Below are 19,977 nucleotides of genomic sequence, written 5' to 3' on the forward strand. Positions count from 1 at the left end.
ATAACTGTTCTCAGTTGAATACAATCATTAAAAAATTGCACGCATGATGGTTATTTTTTATTGGCATCTATAGTAGTTCTAGTTGCATATATAGTTGTTTCAAGTTAGACATAATCATTGAAAAGTTGCACACACGATGATCATTTTTGTTGGCATCTATAGTAGTTCTAATTGCACACATAATCGTTCTCAGTTGGATACGATCATTAGGAAGTTGCACACACGGCCATCAGTTTTTATTGGCATCTATAGTAGTTCTAATTGCTCACATAGTAGTCCTAGTTGGCACATGCATGACCACATAGTTGCACAATCTGGTCCGCATAGTCGCATATGAATTCTCGTGGGAGGTTCTCATGCCCCGCCGCGAAGTTGCACACTTTCGTCGGCGCGGTCGCGCATGCATGGCAACAGAGTTGCACAATCTGGTCCACATAGTCGCACATGAATTATCGTGAGAGGTTCTCACGCTCGGCCGCAGAGTTGCACACTCTCGTCGGTCTAGTCACACACGCATGGACACAGAGTTGCACAATCTCATCCGTATAGTCGCAGATGAATTGTCGTGGGAGATGCTCACGCATGGCCGCGGAGTTGCACATTTTTGTCGGCACAGTCGCATATGCATGGCCACGGAGTTGCACTGCATGATCTTATCCGCATAGTCGCACATGAATTGTGTCGTGGGAGGTGCTCACGCCCGGTCGCGGAGTTGCACACTCTCATCGGTATAGTCACACATGCATGCCACCGAGTTACACAATCTCGTGCGCATAATCACACATAAATTATTGTGGGAGGTGCTCACGCATGGCCGCGGGGTTGCACACTCTCGTCGGCACAGTCGCACATGCATGGCCACAGCGTTGCACAATCTCGTCCGTATAGTTACACATGAATCGTTGTGGGAGGTGCTCATGCATGGCCGCGGAGTTGCACACTCTCGTCGGCATGTGAACAAAAAAAAGAAATTACAAAAGCATGTGTGAACACATTTAATTGGGATCTTTGAATTTTTTTTGAAAAAGCCATAACTTTTAACCGTGCATCGAAATTAAGATCCGTTTTCACCGTTAAAACCCTTCCGACGTGCTCTTCGAAACATGATCCCACATGGATATGTTTTGATGAATTTCTGTGTGTGCAATTTACTCCCCGTTTTGGTGCAACTATGTAAGAGTCGATGTGCAACTACTTGAGCGCCGACGTGCAAATTTTGCACTACCCATGGATGTGCACTTTTCACCGGTGGAGACCTCCACCCCAAACTACCCCTAACACTGAGATGTGCAATTTTGTTTGCTGCCCAAGCCAACTGCCTAGTAGTTGATGTGCTACTTCCCCCCTGCCCGTTGATGTACAGTTTTCACTGTTTGCTATCTCGACCAACTGTCTAACAGTGGATGTGCAACTTCAGATGCTGCCTCGGCCAACTTTCTAAGAGTGATGTGCAACTTTTCCCGTACCCCTATGGACGTGTAGTTTTGACTGCTAGCACCCCGTCCAAACCACATGTGCTAGTGAGATGTGCAACTTTAGCGCCATGTATATATGGAACTTTTTACTGCCCTCATGGATGTGAGTTTTCACCAACCAACTATTCCTGCTTGAGATGTGCAACTTCGCTTGTTGCCCCGGCCAACTGCCTAGCAAACTATGTGCAACCTCGTCTATTGCCCCGCCAACTGAAACTACATATCCACAAGTAGATAGGGGAATGAGTTGTACATCGACTACTAGGCAGTTGGTTGAAACAACAGACTAACTTGCACATATTGTTGATAGGGTAGATGGGGCAGGGTGTGCAAGTAGTGAAAAACTACACGTACACGAGTAGTGCAACTTTGTTTGTTGCCTGCCTATAAAATGTTGGTGTCCTTGTCCGAACTACCCTTTCTATGAGATGTGCTACTTCGTTCGCTACCCCTACCAACTGCCTAGTAGTTGAAGTGCAACTTTATCTGTTACCCCAACCAACTGTGCCAATGATAGCATGCAACTCTGCGGCTGTACGTGTATGACTATGATGCCGCGCGTGTGCAACTCCCGCATCCGATTGTGCGACTGTGCCACTGCGTATGTGCAACCGCCGCAGTTGTGCGTGGGTTACTGTGCGGACGAGAGTGTGCACCTCTGTGGCCGTGCATGTGTGACTATGCTGACAAGAGTGTGCAACTCCATGGTTGTCATGTGTGACTATGTGGCGATAGTGTGCAACTCAGCGGCCGCGAGTGTGCGGCTATGCTAACGAGAGTGTGCAACTCCACGGCCATGGGTGAGCTACTACCCGACAAAAGTGTGCAACTCTGGGTCCTACGTGTGCGACTATGCCATCAAGCGTGTGCAACCCCGCAGTCGTGTGTGAGCTATTATGCATCCAGACGAGAGTGTGCACTTCCGTGGTCGTGCGTGTGTGACTACGCTGACAAGAGCATGCAACTATGTAGCCATCATGTGCGACTATGCGACGAGGGTGTGCAACTCGGCAGCCGCGCGTGTGCGACTACGCCGTCACGCGTGTGCACCTCTTGGAGCCGTGTGTGAGCTAGTATGTCGACGGGAGTGTGCAACTCCGTCGTCGCGCATGTGCACTTTCTGCAGTCGTGCGTATGCGACTATGCGAACTAGCCGTCATCGCGCAATCATTCATATGCAAAATTCTTGTTAAATTCAGTCGTATATTCAGTAGGAGAAAAATCGGCAAACCATCAACAAAAAGTTTCAGCCGCGACCAAAGCAGCTGCGGGCCTGCAGCACACCAACCTGTGCTCGTCTTGCAAAATTCAGCATGAATGAACTGGGCAAACACGAACAGCGGCCACGCAATAACTCCATTCCCTAGCAATCTTCATCTCGATCTCCACCCCCTCCTCCGCCCAAACTTCCTCCTCTGGCCGTTCCGTCTATAGCAAGCTTGTGTTTCCCCATCTCCCAACCGTAGTAGCCATGCCTAGAGAGAGAGAGAGTATGGGACTTTCCTTGGGGGCACTAGGCATGGTGCCGGGGGCAGGAATCGAAGCAGTAGCAGAAGCCCATGGAGGAACGCCCAGGTGAAGAATCCCTTGTCGGTGGCGGCGGATTCTGGATCTGCCGGCCGCCTGACCTTGTCTGGTCGCTCGATCTCCCTCATCTCGTCTCTGCTATTCTCTCGTACAAGGGGAGGTGGACGGGGAGAGGGTGGGGGCAGAGGCCGGCGGCGAGTTGTGACTTCGTCAGACGAGGCTAGGGTCAGCGGCCGAGGGCGAGGAAGGAAAGGTCTTCCGTTGTTTTTCTTATTAGTCGAGTAGACAAAAATATTTCTATTTTAGGCCAGCCGCTCGTGAAGCCCAGCGAGCAGCCGGACGCTACCTAGACTCGTCCATGAAAAAATTGTACTTTCGCGGGAAGGAATGCCGAAAGCAAGGAGTGTCACAAACATGGGGCAACTAGCCCATCCACAGGACTACAGGAGTTACTTGCGGGGGCTGCTGGGCTGATGCGTGCTAGGGACGCGTTGAAGGTATGTTGCTAGTTTATGAGAACACTACGGCATCATAGTCAAAGAACTCTGGAATGCAAAACTCATAGAAGTGGTACATTTGCAAGTCTTGTGCTCTTCATTGCAGTTCAGCTCAAGAGATGTGTCATTTCAATTTTATTTGAAGAGCAACGAGAGACCTTGGCAGAAAGACTTTCATGCCAAGGACATTGGTAAAATTCAACTAGCAAAAGTATTGTTAATCAAACACTCATAGATAAAAGATGCATTCTATCATTGTTCATCTGCACAAGGCTTCTTCCTTCTGAGCCTCCACAGAGCACATTATGGCATCGTCACCAAAGGCATATATTTACACATAACATTAGCCTCTGCTTAATTAACCCTCAGCCGAGCCGAGAGCTTACAGAGATACTGTACAGCCAGCCATGGCACACAAGGCAGACAAATAGTTGCTGCTGCTTTATTATTTTGCTACTACGGCTGATCTGATGGTTTTAGGAAATTGTGGCACTCCAGCTGCTGCATTTCTCCTCCATTGACCGGGTCGAACTGGCACCGGTAGAAGCTGCAAGTCGCGTTAAAATAAATATATAAACCTATTGTTGGAAATCTAATCTTTTATTTCCAGGATTAATAAAGTTCAATTTCATGTATGTACCTTCCATCCATGCCAACAACTGCCACGGTATTCTTCTCATGACCAAATGCAACGATGTACTGCTCGCCCTCATGGAGCCTGAATTGAGCAACAGACCACTCCGAGTGGAAATATTTAGGTAGCACACCTGTCATCAATGAAATAGACATGCTTGGTACTAGATGGAAAATTGAAAAGTGTCTTCAGCACTTCAATCTCAAGATCAAGGTCAACTTCATGCAATCCCACTCACACCTAAACATGCACTCAAGACCCCCAAAATATTTAGTTTGTGCATGCTCGAAAGCATCAAAATGCAGAACATAACTAAATGAAGGACACCAACAAGTGCAGACCAATCATGCAGTGCTCAGTTCCAAGCTTCGAGCAAAAGAACATATCAACAGATTGTAAAGCGGTAACTTGAAGAAAGATAAGGAGTACGGGGCTAAAATATCATGGGAGCTAGAACCTACAGAACATTCATGTATACTAACTACACTGTAAACCAATCAAACATTATACGCAGTGTCAAACATGCGGGATACAATCAGAGAAGCAGCTAACCAGAACGTTTTTTAGTACCCTTTATTTAAGTAGAAAATGCCACAAAACAAATCTGAAAAGCTAAAAAGCATGTTGTAATGGGGAAACTCGGCCACAAAAAGTGTATTTCGTTATTGAACGTCAAAAAGTTCTTTAGTCTTACTTGCAATAGAAAGAAAGGACACACATAGTATCCAGCAGTGAATATGGTTGATACAGCATTTGCTCCAAATTAATTCATAACGGGAGCAACTCACTATTTAGGTTAACTAAAGCTTGGTTCTTGGTTTGTAAGTTATGAAGATGATTTTTTAAGCGAATTAAATGTAATGACATTAAAAACACAAAAAGCTGAGAATAATTTCATTATTGCAAACAAGATGTATGCAACTCAAGATATCTGAATGATTAGGGACTTACCTTTAATAAAAGAAAATGATGGACTCATATGGGGAACATCAGCGTCTGGAGCTGGCAGAGGCTTATCATTTGTGGTCAAACCAACATTTATCTTTAAATTGAACACATGAATTGTTCCTTTATCACTAGATACAGCCAAATACTGTAAATTATTTGAGAAAGCCAAGCTATATATCTCTGCTCTGTCAGCACCTCTCCTTACCTGCAACAGAACAAAGCAGAACAACATTAAATGATATATCCCCAGCATTCAAAAGGTAAGGACATGTGAGAGACTTCATTCATCATAAGCTTGAGACTTATGAGTTAGCAGATTATAACTTGATATGTAGTTACCAACTCAGTGAGCTTCGTCAGCATAATTTGGCAGTAATTGCACAGAGTTCCATAGCCACAGATACAGCTTTAATAAGTTAAATTTTTAAATCAAAATGTGGGAAATCCCGTGGTTCTTTCTGACTGATCTTGGTACTTGCTTCAATTATTTGAGCAATTTGGTACTTGCAATACATGATTGCAACACCGGTACTGAAATGATATATTACAAACAAGCAATGAAATCAAATCATCCAAATCATTGAAAAATGCTCTGAAATCTTTACAAAGCAACAATTAATAGAAACAACAAGAAATGGCTTTAACATGAGGCCGGGTGTGTTTACTAGGCAACTTCATGATGGTGTGAAGCAAAACAAAAAATGGATATTGGGGTGGACCGTGGGTGATGGTGCTATATTTTTTTCTCTAATAAAAAAAAGGAAGAACATTTCTGATCATAAAAGTCCTATATGACAATAAGTTGCATACTACATTTTTTTATTAATCTATGGCCAACAGAATATATACCAAGTTAACAGCCCTTCAAAGATACACAAGAATGTACAGATCTTCACACCACCAAATAATGGGTACGGTTTCTCCAGTTGATGTACAATCTGTACTACAGACCCTCCAACATCAACAATGCTAGCTGTCCAAGGTTTCTAAGGAGAATTGTGAGAAATTGACTACAATGTCGAGAATGTTTGTTGTGACTAAGATTTCAAAGGGCATTATGAGAGACGGTCATCTTCAGAACCAGGGAATTCACTTATTAGGTATCTTCCAGTTTTCAATATTAATCATGACAAATGAGTATAAGCAAAGCAACCCAAATGGTGTATGAAAGCGACATTACAGAGTACTGACCATGATGGACCACCAAAGAAGGATCACAATGTAACACTTCCAATGATGTTAACTTACTTATTAGACATTTCCTTCATATAGAATTTCAAAGATTCATCATACATCAGTGCTAACATTTGATCCCAAGTGGCAGCAGCAATGTATGGGGTGTATTTAATTTCCTAAGCAGATGGTTGGCATCGCAGTAAATGTTACACTAATATTATAGGACAAATACCGTTTCTGGTGTCAGTTCACAAATGGTAGTTGAATCGGCATCGGATAAAACTGGAAACACAACAAGGAATAAAGATCATCACTCTTGAACTAGTACAGTATCAAGAGTTACTTTCCTTCTTTTATGATGATATTTATTATGAAGTCCATGATGGGTCGATTAATCAGGTCCAGGTTGTTTAAAGTATAGAAAAACCCACCAAAAATTCTAGGGAAGAAGTTCAATTTATCCCATATTCAATTTAATTCAAATAAAGAAACGACACTGGATTTTAAAGAACAAAGAAAACAAAACATCAATAAGGACTGATTGCTAACCAAGCAAGACTAATAAAGATCATGAAAACAACCTAACTAACTAACCAATGCTGGTGATGCATCATGCACTACAAAGCTTCAATTTGGATGCTCATTCAAATCCTACTAACCTGAGAGATGTAATTTTCGTAAACTCTGTTTGGGGGGCTTCCTTGTGGAAGATATCACTACAAGTAATCACTAATGCAATTTCAAACTTTCAACGGTTGCATTTGCCAAACAAAATGCAGCATCTAGCATTAGCAGAATAGGTAGCATTTTATCGTTAAGTTGAAAAGCTAACCTATGTCACAACATGTATTCCTCTAAGAACGAAAAGTAAAGTTAAGCCTGTGATTGTTGTTCTAACAACCTAAGTCACATGGTACTACCTAAATCGGTGCAAAGCCAAACCTTTTGAAAGCATAGTTGCCGCGTACTAGCACAATTAATCACAGACTAGTCCTACAGCTCTTACAATAATCATTCAGAAGTTTCTGAAAGAAACAGGGTGTATCCACTTTCAGTTAACTGAACACCTGATTGTATCAGTCAAATATAATACTCCCCATCATTTATCAACTTATATTCTACGCTAAACACCGATGCATCATGCATTACAAAGCTTCAATTTGGATGCTCATTCAAATCCTTATAGACTATCATCCAAAAGTTTCTCAAGTCAGCAGGGTTTTTCCTTTTTCAGTTAACCCAACATTTGAATGCGTCAGTCAAATATATTACTCCCCTATCATGTATCACTTGAATGAATGCATGCTGGGAAAACTTACTTCCTGGAGAAGGTTGCCCTCAGCGGCATTGAAGATCCTCACAAGCGTCCCCTTGGTGCTCGCGGTGGCAATGAGCCTGCCATCCTGTGACAACGCGAAGCACGCGACACGGGAGGCATGCGCATTGATAAACTTGGTCTTCCTAGCACCATAGTGCTCGACCCTGATCTGGCCCTTCTGCGCACCGGGGCAGACCAGCACAATGGAGCCAGGCTGCTGCGACACAGAGCACAGGCCCTTAGGGTTGGGCGCGGTCTCAATCTGCTGCACCAGCTTGAGGTCGGCAAAGTTGTAGACGAAGATCTTGTTCTCGAGGACGACGACGATGCGGTCGCGGCGGAGGCGGACGCCGCGCACGGGGGACTTGAAGGAGAGCTCCCCGATGCAGCGGCTCTGGTGGTCGTCCCAGATCATGACCTTGTTGGGCGGGTAGTGTGGCGCGTCCCCGCCCCCGACGAGCGCCAGTATGTTGCAGCGGAAGAGCATCTCGACGACCCCGATGCCGCCACCGCCGCCGCCCGCGACGGCGGGCTGGTGGAGGGCCTGGGCGGCCTCTTCCCCAGGAACGGCGGTGGGGGAGGGGCCGAGGTCGCGGCGGAAGATCTCGCGGAAGGGGTCGCAGTTGTAGATGCGGAAGCCCGTCTTGGTCCCCGCGGCGAAGCAGCCGTAGTCCTGGTTGTAGGAGATGTGGAGCAGGTCGGTCGCCGCCGGGAAGGGCCTCTCCGTCTTGCCCCCCGTTGCGGCGGCGGCATCGGTGGCAGCGGCGGCGGACGAGACGGAGGAGACGGACGAGGTGTCGTCCCCGTCCTCCACCTCCGCGCCGGACGGGGTGGGCTCGATCGCGTCGGTGGGGAGGGGCGGCGGCTCCGGGCCCTCGTCCTGCTCGGGCTCGGGCTCCTCGGGCGCGTCTTCCTCCGGATCCTGCGCGGCCGCCGGCGGCTCCCGCGCGTCCGGGTCCCGCACCTTGGGCTCCCGGCGCGGCTTGGGCTCGGGCGGCAGCGGGTCGTCGAGGAGCGGGCTAGGGTTTGGCAGGGCGGGCGTCGCCATGGGAGGGGAGGGGAGGGGAGGGGGAGAGGAGAGTCGGGGCGGCACGATAACTCTACCTCGCCTGGTCTGTTCTGGTCTGGCCCGCGGGGGTCGGAAGGAATAGTTACACAACTAGGAGGAAGCAGCCTTGGTCACTGGCAAGCGGGGCCCGCCTTGCCATCCGGGCCGGGCCTGGGCCCTGGGCGCGAGCCCGCTCCCGGCAGCGTAGTAGCTTGTGCTGTGACGCGACGGTACCGGCGGGTCTGGGTTGGATGGCGTGGAGGGGGAGGCAAGGCTGCGCGCGTACCTTTCGTGCCGTCCGGGCTATACTGTCTCGTGTACACGTACACCTGAGGGCTGTTTTCAACGCTGAACGACACGGATGTCAAAAACCGTCGTCTAACGTTGTCTGCACACATTCTAATTTTTTTCAACTAACCAGACGAATTTCATGCAAACACGAGTATTTCATATAAATCGGACGAGATTCATGCAAATACGGCGAATTTTCATTACATTTCAAACATTTTTTAGAAAGAAAAAAGTGTTCCGACCATAAACTTATCCTACAGTGACGGTCGTTGTCCACTTTCTTTGTATTCCGCATCGACAACCACGTCCTGCATCTGTCGTCTTCATGAACAGTGACGGGGTTCATGATCCGTGAAGTGAACGTGCTATCTCCGGCGAGGAAGAGTAGAACATAGGAGATGAGCCTGCCCACTTGGTACACAATGTCGTGTCGCCTCTCATGCTCTACTCATCCTCGGAGGAGTATGCGGCATGTCCGTCGCTGCACTGATGGGCGTGAGGTCGATTATGGACATGGACGGTCCATCACTGTCCACCTGCAAGGGCGGCCACCTCATGTTTCATCTTCGGCGACAGACTATCCCATAGAGCATGTCCGCTCGCGGTCATGGCAGATGTGGAGCAAAGGAGGATGTGTTGCGGTGTCAAGTTAGCGTGTCCACCTCATGTTTGTCGTTACACTGGTGGACGTGGGGTCGATAATGGACATGGACAGTTCCTCACTGTCCACCTGCCACGGGCGCCCCCAAAAGTTGGACGGCGCGCGCGTAGGACGGGTCGCTGGCGGCCGCGGCTGCGTTCGGCTGCATCGGAACTTCGTTGTGAGTTGTGTGCGCTGCTCCGTTACGAAGTTCGCATTCGCTGCGGCCATGGCCGCGTCGCTTTGCACGCTCGCCGTAAATTTGGCCCTCCGCCAGCCGATGCTACTTGAGGAGGAACATGTTATACCTTTGCTCCTTCTGCGCCTGCTGAAACACAGACATAGGAGCAGGCGTAGGATGCTCCTCCTCGCCATGCCTGCATCTAAGGATGGTAATGGGTTGGGTTTGGATCGGGTTGAACAATCTCAAATCCATTTCCATGTCCATGAAGACAGTCTTTGCCTGCCCATGAAAAAATCCATGGGTGAAAAATTGTGTCCATGTGCCAAATCCGATGGATATCCATACCCATTGGATATCCATTGGGTCCTCTCGAGACATATAAATAAGACATAACTCAATATTAACATAAACTCTTCCATTCTTCACCTCGTGGTAGGCTAGGCTTCACTTATGGTAAATTAACATCCACTAACAACCTAAGATCATTTAGTATTTTTCTAACAGATGAGAGTGACGAGTCATTTAAGATTCTCCTCCTCGCCATGCCTGCATCGTAGTGCATCTGCTCCATGTCCAGGCCAGCATGCACCACCGCGGGGGTCCAACGTTGTGTCATTGTCGGAGCCCGTGGGGTTGTCGTGGGAGACCTCGGGTGAGACATGTCCTGCTCGATCCGCCTGGCATGGCGGGACTACCGGACGGCTGCAAGGGCGGCCATCTCATGCATCATCTTTAACAACAGACTATCCCACAGAGCGTTCCCGCTCGCAGTTGTGGTAGATGTGGAGCAGAGGATGTGTTGTGGTGTGCAATTATCCAGATATGGCCACCTTTAAATAGCGGATTCCAGTGAGCCCAAGCATCGGGGTGCGTCAGTCATGGCGCTGGAGTTGGTTCCTTCGTCGGCGAGCTTGCTTATTGGCATCGTACAGACGAACGGGCATTAAACGGGCGTGGTAAATATTCATCCCGTCCCATACAGCAAACGTCGCTCCAACATTGAATAGGCGTGGACACCAGGGACACGGCGCGAGCAACCCTCTAGGCCGGTGCGACGCTTCAATGTCGGCGCCAGTGAGAGGCCGCTTCTGCTTTGTGCCGACGTCATTACGGAGCGGCCACTCTACATCAGCATGAATGCAGGCAACTGGCATGGGGTGGGAACGCACGCCGGCGAGGGAGGAGTGTTTCGGGTGGGCCAAGGTGGTTAGAAGGGGTGTGGCAACGACCGCAAAGCCCGTTGCCCCCACCCCCTTTGTCTTCCGTTTACGGGACAAAGTGTGTCCGGCCGTTGAGCAGGTCGATACAGAACCGTGTTGGATGACACAACGTGTTCGGATTGCATGATTCGAATGCATACGGAAGTTTTAGGGTTCATGTTGAAGATGTCTTGAGGAGAGAAAGATAAACGGGCGTGCACGAGCGTCCACTGGTGGAAAAAAGGCCTTTGGTCGCGGTTCGCAACTGCCATTAGTCGCGGTTGCGCAACCGCGACAGAACGGGCGCGACTAAAGGCCCCCCCCCTTTAGTCGCGGTTGCTTAAGAACCGCGACTAAAGGCCCGTCCACGTGGGCGCCAGGTGGTCGTCGGGGCGGAGGACCTTTAGTCGCGGTTCTTCTGGCCAACCGCGAGTAAAGGCCGCCGCAGGTTTAGGGTTTTAGCCCCCCCCCTTAAACCTGTTTTCTATTTAATTTGTATTGTTTTATTTCTTTTGTGCTTTATTTTAATTTTGAAGGAGTTTCATATATTCTACGGTACTACATACATGCATATGAATGTACAATTTCAAATAAATTTGAAATTAGAACCAAAAAGAATTCAAGAGGAATATACAATATATATTCAATATCATCGGATGACCATATACAATTTTGAACAAGTTTCCATACATGATTTAATGCATATAAAGTTCTACGTCCTCGTAATAGTGTTCTCCTTTAGGATGGAGGACTTCCCTGCTGAACCATCCAGCTAGTTCCTCTTGAAGTGGTCGGAAGCGAGCTTCTGGACTAAGCATCCACCGGAGGTTATTCCTCTTAGCATTGGTATCACTCGGAACCCGCTCAGAGGTGTATCTCCGGATCATCTCACAGACATAGTATCCACATAGATTGGTCTCCGGTGGCTGAATATCCCCAGCATTCTTAGCCTTTAACATTTTGAATTCTAGCTCTTTTTTGAATTCACCGACCTTTGTATCTACGAACCGTCTCCAAACCCTACGAGGCAAAGAAAATTAAATGAACAAGAGAGTTATTAATTAGTTACTTGATATTAGGAAATGAACGAAATAGGCCGATCGATATAGAGCGCAAATGAATGAAAATAATTACTTCTGCAGCATTCTTCTCATGCCGCCCCAAAGCTTTGGATCCATATTCACAGAGTCGTGGACGAGACATTCTGAGGTGTTAACTTTAATTACTAGCAGAATCCAGTGGAACCTGCGGACACGATACATGCACAGTACGTCATGCATAACTCATCGATTAGCCGGCCACATACATGCATGGAGTAAACAAAAGAGAATGTGCTCAAGACAGAAACACTCACTCAAAATGGTAAGGAAATAGAATATCACTTTTGAGTTCCTGCTTTGTAAGAAACTGCCACAGGTCTGCCTCCACGTCGGCGGGGTAACGCTCCAACACATGTCCATTAACGATGTGTGGGTCAATGAACCCAACATCATGGATGTTCCTTACTCTGCATTCCTTAATCTTCATTCTGCATGTATAATAGCGGACACAACAATATAGTTAGGACATATATATAGTGCAGGCAATATGAACGAGATGGGGTAGAAATTAATAAATCACTTACAGAACGTAGCAACTGATGATAGATTTATCGAGCTCGCACAGATTGAAAAGCTGGAACAATTCACTCAGTTCAATTTGTACATAGTAATGTTTGAAGTGATGCTCATGTCTAACTTCCGCATAAATATATTCTTTGGCGTTTTTATTTTTTATGTAACCCTTGTACCATTTCAGCAGACCTTTCATTTGTGGAGGTAGATCCTTTTCCTGCGCAGGCTCGACGAGAGGCCCATTCTTGACATATGTAATTACTACCTCCTTCACTGGCGCCTCATCAAGGCCTAACAGTTCACGAAGAGTAATACCTAAGTTGGCCGCTTGTTCTCTGGCACTCGTTACAGTCAATCCCTGTGCTGCCGCAGCTTGTATGATCTCGGGGGCATCCGGACAGAAGGCTTCCACTATAAGCGGGGCAATCGATTGTTTACTTTGTTCCCCGAGCTGGGCAACTTGTTTCCCGCTTTTTTTACTTTCGGCCTTCTCTCGCTCTTTGTTCTCCTTGAACATGAGTGCCTGCCTGCGAAGTTCACGTGCATAGTCGTTAGGCAGATTCTTCGCGGCTTGGGACGGTGTGCTCAAAAATGACTTAGCCCACTTCTTTTGCTCATCAGAAAATACTGGCTTGGGATCGGGCTCTCTTTTCTTCTTGCAGTCCGCCTTCCATTTCTCCAAATCAGCAGCCGCGGCCGCGTCGACTTCCTCGGCACTACGTTCCCAAGGCCTTGTGGGGAGAGGCTTCAGTGATGGCTCCGGTACCTTTGTGGTCTTAGGTACATAAGGGTCCGGGTTAATAATCCAGGACTGCTTCTGCTTCTTTGCCGGAGGTGGATTGGGGGGCGGCGTCTGATCACCCGCCGGACGAGGACTGGGGGGCGGCGGCTGATCACCCGCCGGACGTTGTGGACTGGGGGGCGGCGTCGGCTGACGTGACGGAGGTGTAGGTGAACCGCCACCACCACCACCACCACCACCACCACCACCACCGCCACCGCCACCACCACCACCGTAGGGGGGTGGACTTGTTGTCCTTGGCGCCTCGCCTGGAAACTTGATAAACTTCTTTTGCCATAGAATGAAATGGCGCTTGACATCTCCAAGTCTTTTCTCCCCTTCAGGTGTAGCAATGTCAATCTCCAGGTCCTCAAACCCTTGGACTATGTCCTCCACCGTGACACGAGCATAGCCATCTTGAATGGGGTTGTTGTGGTGGAGTGCTCCAGGTAAACATGGTAAAGCACTGCCGATGGCTACCTTCATGGACATGTTCCCGATAGGATAATACAGATGACATTCTTTCATCTCCTTTATATCGTCCACGGGGTAGCGAGGAGGCTCCGGTGAAGTAATTTCGACCACCAGAGGCTCCGGTGCAGTAATTTGGACCACCAGAGGCTCCGGTGCAGTAATTTCGATCGTCGGTGCATCTGCACCAGCCGGTGGGGCCTCCGTGGAAGCCACGCTGCTTCTCCGCTGCTGGCTTCCGAGATCCGCTGGATGATCTTCATGCTGCACCCGAGCTGCATCTCTTTCGGCTACTAGTACACTCATGGTTTTCTTCATCACATCAATTTCCGATGCCAACCACGCCACAACATCTGCTTCCCGATCCATCTTTCTCTTACGGCTTCTGTAACCGTACGGGTCATCGTTCTGGGGGAACCCTATTTTCCACGGAATGTGCCCCATGCCTCGTACACGTCCTCCGTGTTCAGGATTCCCGAGGGCTTTTGTCAGCGCGTCGTTCTCTCTGTTGAACTTGATCTTCCCCTGTTGAGCATCCCTCATTGCGTTAATAAGGGCTTGGGTGGGTTTAATTAATTTGCCCCGGTAAACACACTCCCCTGTCTCCGGGTTCAGCGTTCCCCCATGCCCGTACCACCAGCTTTTGGCCCTTGGGTCCCATCCCTCCGTACCTGGACGGATTCCTCGCGCCCTCAGCTCGTTCTCCATCTTCTCCCACCTAGGCTCCCAAAGGCGATACCCTCCTGGCCCCATAACATGATTGTACTCCTTCTTAGCCGCATTTTCCTTATTTTTTTTCGATATTTGAATGAACTGCTCCGATTTCTTTTGCTTCACAAATTCTGGCCAATCATGTTTCAGTTTCTCATATTGTCCTTTGAAATCCGGAGTCTTGTTCTGCTTGACAAAGTCATGGGCTAGATTTTGCTTGAATTTCCGGAATGCGTCGGCCATCTTATGAAGAGCGAACTGTTTGACTAGCCTCCTCCTCTCCTTGTTTTCCTCAATCTTGTTACCCTCCTCATCGAATTTGTTGTATTCCGGAGGTAGAACGAAATGTTCCATAAGCTTCTTGAAGCAATCTTTTTTTGTTCTCTTATCGACAAAAGTGAAACCATCAATTCGTGCCTTCTTTGGCTCATTCCACTCCTGGACGGTGATCGAGACGTTGTCTCTAACAATGGCTCCGCATTGGCTGACAAACTTGGTGGCGTTCTTGCGGGGCTCCAGCGGCCTGCCGGTTGCACTGTCGACAACCTCGATGGTGCATGTTTCTCCTTGTTTCATCGTCTTGGTTGCGCCACGCTTTGACGACGTACTCGATTGTTTCGACGATCCGGCCGAGGGCTAAAATAAGAAAGAGTCGCGCGCGTTAGTACACACATATTTATTCAAATCAGTTAATTAGTTTGTATCACCAGAGGCTCAATGTATATATATACCTCGGCGCCGGAGGTGGTTGCTACTTCCATTTGAAGATCGTCGTTTATCGACGTTTGTTCGGCATCATCTTGCTGACGGCGCCCTTCATCTTCACCGTCAAGGTTCAGATAAGAAGAGATATCATCTTCTTCTTCTCCGGTCGGCACATATAGAATATCGCCGTTTATGATGCCGAACATATGTGCTTCACCGTCCGGATCATAGTTGTCCATAATCGGGTCAGCTCTATCGTCCGCCATTATGTCAGTCCTGAAAACATGTAGTAAAAACAAATTAATTAAGTGAAGAAGGGGGGTGGTGGCGGTGGCGGTGGCGAAAGGGCGGTGGCGAAAGGAGGGGGCGAGGAAGGGGTGGGAGAGGGTGTCGCGGTAGAGCGCGAGACGGGGCGGCAGACGACGGCGTCACGGAGAGGGGAGGCGAGGACAACACATTTATAACCCTCGCCGTCCCCTCTCGATTCCTAAAAAAATACCGCGCGCATCGCCGCCCCCCTCGCCGCCCCTCTCCGTATAAACAAATTGTCCGAACAGAGCTTGGAGTAGACTGGCTAGGGTTTGGCCAGGGATGCGGATGGAGACGAATATATGTGGGGTCGGGATGGCCCATGTGCAGGGCGGGGGGTGCTGGCCACACTCTTTTTTCTTTTCTTTTTCATTTCATTTCATTTTTTCTTTTCCTGTTTTTATCCTTTTCATCTTTAAAACAATTCAGTATATCAAAATATAGCAATGAAAAAAGATATTTGAGAAATCATAAAATGTATGTGAATTCAAAAAAATGAATCATAAAATGTTCATGGATACAAAAACATTGTGATTTTGCAAAAAAAAAGGTTTTCAAAAAATATTGATGATTTTGTGGAAAAAACAGGAATAAAAACATATTGTGTATTCAAAAAATGTTTAGGGATTTCAGAATAGTTCACGTATTTAATTTTTTCACTGATTCATGACATATTCGTGAATTTAAAAATTATTCGTGTATTTCAAAAAATTGATTTTATTAGACACAAAAAATCTTTCACGTATTTTCACGTATTTAATTTTAAAAATTCTTTCTTTTTTCTTCTTCCTTTTTTTCTTCTTTCTTTTTTCTTCTGTTGTTTTCTTCCTTTTTCTTTTTTTCTTCCTTTTTCCTTTTTTCTTCCTTTTTCTTGTTTTTCTTCTGTTTTTCTTTTGTTTTCTTCTTCCTTCTTTCTTCTTCTTCCTTTTTCCTTTTTCTTTCTTCTTCTTCTTCCTTTTTCTTCTTCCTTCTTCTTCTCCCACGATGGGCGGCGGGCAAGGGCAGGGCCAGCGGGCGGCGGGCAAGGGCCGGAGGACGGCAGGCAGGGCCAGCGGGCGGCGGGCGGCAGGGCGGCGGGCGGCGGGCAAGGGCGCAAGGCACGGGCGGCGGGCAAGGGCAGGGCACGGGCGGAGGCGGCGCTCACTGGGGACGGGGGCGGCGGCGCGCAGGGCTTCGGCGTCGGCGTCGGCGTCGGGGCAGGGCTTCGGCGTCGGCGTCGGGGCAGGGCTTCGGCGTCGGCGTCGGCCGGGGCAGCGCTTCGGCGTCGAGAGAGAGGAGAATGGGAAGTGGCAAAACTGCTAAGTGCAGTATTTATAGACGCACCTTTAGTCGCGGTTGGAGAGGCGGACCGCGACTAAAGGTACCCTTTAGTCGCGGCCCGCCACCCCAACCGCGACTAAAGGGTTTTGGCGCCGCCTCCGTTCCCGCGCAGAAAGACCCTTTAGTCGCGGTTGGAGAGGCGGACCGCGACTAAAGGTACCCTTTAGTCGCGGTCCGCCTCCCCAACCGCGACTAAAGGTCTGTGCTAGAACTGGCGCGGTGCGGTGGGATGTTTAGTCCCACCTCGCTAGCCGAGAGGCTTCGACAGTGGTTTATAAGCGCGGCTGCGCTCACCACTTCGAGCTCCTCTCAAATGCAGGCTTACGGGCCTATTATGTCACTATGTGCCTGTGGGCCTACTCGGCCTTCTGCGGGCCTGAATCCTGGCCCTTTAATGGGTTTCTAGTCGTATTCAGGCCGTGGTGGCCCAGTAGGTGGCATATTTTCTTTTTTTCTTCCTTTTTTCCTTTTTCCTTTTTTCTTCTGTTTTTTTCTTATGTTTTTCTTCTGTTTGTTTTTTTCTTCTGTTTTTCCTTTTTTCTTCTGTTTTTTTCTTCTGTTTTTTTCTTCCTTTTTCCTTCTTTCTTCTTCTTCCTTTTTCCTTTTAAAATCGGAAAAATAAACTAATTCATTTTAAAATCTTAAAAATACAATTATATATCAAAAAAATCAGAAAAATAAAACTAATTCATTTTAAAACCCCTTGAAGGTTTGACAAAAGGTTTGATACAATAAATTATTACACATCATTTCTTCCCTTGTGTCCCTGCTTGCTTACGATTGTGCCGTATCCATGGAGCATCCTCATCATTTAACTTAATGCTTGGGTCGGTGTTCACTTTGAAGGGCGGAATTTCAGCAAACATATTATAATCTTCTGACATGTCTATCTTGTCCTCCACTCCCACGATGTTTCTTTTCCCTGAAAGAACAATGTGGCGCTTTGGATCATCGCATGATGCACTGATCGTTTTCTTATCTTTCCGTTTCCTCGGTTTGCTACTCATGTCCTTCACATAGAAAACCTGAGCGACATCTTTCGCTAGGACGAATGGTTCGTCAAGGTAACCAAGATTGTTGAAATCCACCATTGTCATTCCGTATTGCTGGTCCACCTTTACCCCACCTCCTGTTAGCTTGAACCATTTGCACCGGAACAAAGGGACCTTAAAGGAGGGTCCATAGTCAAGTTCCCATATCTCCTCTATGTAACCATAATATGTGACCTTTTGCCCATTCTCGATTGCTGCATCAAGCGGACACCACTGTTTTGGTTGGTGCTCTTTTTATCTTGGGCGATCATGTAAAATGTATTCCCATTTATCTCGTACCCTTGGAAAGTCGTTATAGTCGAAGATGGTGTCTTGGCCAACATGTACAGCTGATCTACAACATCATTGTCATTCATTAAATGTTTTCTCAACCAACTGCCGAAAGTCTCCATGTGGGCCTTCCTAATCCAGGATTCAGGCTTCCCCGGGTTGTCCGAGCGTAAAATATTCTTGTGTTTCTCAAAGTACGGAGCCACCAAGCTGGAATTGGTCAGTACAGTGTGGTGTGCTTCAGTCAGAGAATGGCCGTCCATACATATCGTTGATTTCCTTCCGATCGTGCCTTTTCCACTTAGTCTCCCCTCGTGCCGCGATCAAGGAAGACCAATCGGCTTAAGGTCAGGAACAAAGTCAACACAAAACTCAATTACCTCCTCATTTCCATAGCCCTTGGCGATGCTTCCTTCTGGCCTAGCACGGTTACGAACATATTTCTTTAATACTCCCATGAACCTCTCGAAGGGGAACATATTGTGTAGAAATACAGGACCGAGAACGAAAATCTCTTCGACTAGGTGAACCAGGAGGTGCGTCATAATATTGAAGAAGGATGGCGGGAACACCAACTCGAAACTGACAAGACATTGGATCACATCGTTCTGTAACCGTGGTAGAACTTCTGGATTGATTACCTTCTGAGAGATTGCATTGAGGAATGCACATAGCTTCACAATGGCTACTCGAACATTTTCCGGCAGGAGCCCCCTCAAAGCAATCGGAAGCAATTGCGTCATAATCACGTGGCGATCGTGAGACTTCAGGTTTTGGAACTTTTTCTCCGCCATGTTTATTATTCCCTTTATATTGGACGAGAATCCAGACGGGACCTTCATACTGCTCAGGCATTCAAAAAAGATGACCTTCTCTTCTTTGGTCAGAGCGTAGCTGGCACGACCTTGAAACCATTCCGGATGCCGGTCATCAGGGTCTTTCAAACGTTGCTGGTCCTGCCGTGCTTCCTTTGTATCATTTGTCTTCCCATACACGCCCAAGAAGCTTAGGAGGTTCACGCAAATATTCTTCGTAACGTGCATCACGTCGATTGCAGAGCGGACATCTAGGACTTTCCAATATTCTAGCTCCCAGAATATAGATTTCTTCTTCCACATGGCTGCGTGCCCGTCAGCTCCCTTCGGAACTGATTGTCCGCCAGGACCCTTTCCAAAGATGACTTTCAAATCCTTGACCATATCAAATACCTCAGCACCAGTGCGTTCCGTAGGCTTCGGCCGGTGATCTGCCTTGCCGTTGTAATGCTTGCCTTTCTTTCTTACTGGATGAATTTTCGGAAGAAATCGACGATGCCCAAGGTACACGTTCTTCTTACAATTTGGCAAATGTACACTTTCAGTCTCATGTAAGCAGTGCGTGCATGCATTGTATCCCTTATTTGACAGTCCCGAAAGGTTACTAAGAGCAGGCCAATCGTTGATGGTTACGAAAAGCAACGCTCGTAGGTCAAATTCCTCTTGTTTGTGCTCATCCCACACACGGACACCACCCCACAGCTGTAAAAGTTCATCAACTAATGGCCTTAGGTACACATCGATGTCGTTGCCGGGTTGCTTCAGACCTTCGATGAGCACTGGCATCATAATGAACTTCCGCTTCATGCACAACCAAGGAGGAAGGTTGTAGATGCATAGAGTCACGGGCCAGGTGCTATGGCTGGAGCTCTGCTCGCCAAAAGGATTCATGCCATCCGTACTTAGAGCAAATCTTATGTTCCTTGCGTCAGCTGCAAAATCTTTGAACCATCTGTCGATCTTTCTCCATTGCGTTCCATCTGCGGTGTGTCT

The 19,977-nt window shown here is 47.7% G+C and overlaps 1 protein-coding gene across 1 annotated transcript; it reads right to left on the minus strand.

Moving 5' to 3' along the window:
* Window positions 1–3,711: 3,711 nt before the first annotated feature.
* LOC123063263 (autophagy-related protein 18a) lies at window positions 3,712–8,703 on the minus strand. The gene is made up of 4 exons (XM_044487006.1): window positions 7,577–8,703; window positions 5,085–5,286; window positions 4,140–4,266; window positions 3,712–4,046 (listed from the first exon to the last, which is right to left on the minus strand). The coding sequence occupies exons 1-4, from the start codon at window positions 8,621–8,623 to the stop codon at window positions 3,956–3,958; spliced, it is 1,467 nt and encodes a 488-aa protein (XP_044342941.1). The 5' UTR covers window positions 8,624–8,703; the 3' UTR covers window positions 3,712–3,955.
* Window positions 8,704–19,977: the final 11,274 nt, after the last annotated feature.

This window comes from Triticum aestivum, chromosome 3A (genome assembly GCF_018294505.1).
Source record: "Triticum aestivum cultivar Chinese Spring chromosome 3A, IWGSC CS RefSeq v2.1, whole genome shotgun sequence".
In the NCBI taxonomy this organism is placed as follows: domain Eukaryota; kingdom Viridiplantae; phylum Streptophyta; class Magnoliopsida; order Poales; family Poaceae; genus Triticum; species Triticum aestivum.

Bases quoted from the DNA above. Each gene is read 5' to 3' on its own strand.
- LOC123063263 (XM_044487006.1), bottom strand. From the start codon at position 8,623: ATGGCGACGCCCGCCCTGCCAAACCCTAGCCCGCTCCTCGACGACCCG. The intron at 5,287-7,576 runs GTAAGTTTTCCC...GTTCTGTTGCAG, and splicing joins AGGGCAACCTTCTCCAGGAA to GTAAGGAGAGGTGCTGACAG. The intron at 4,047-4,139 runs GTACATACATGA...CGCGACTTGCAG, and splicing joins GTTGTTGGCATGGATGGAAG to CTTCTACCGGTGCCAGTTCG.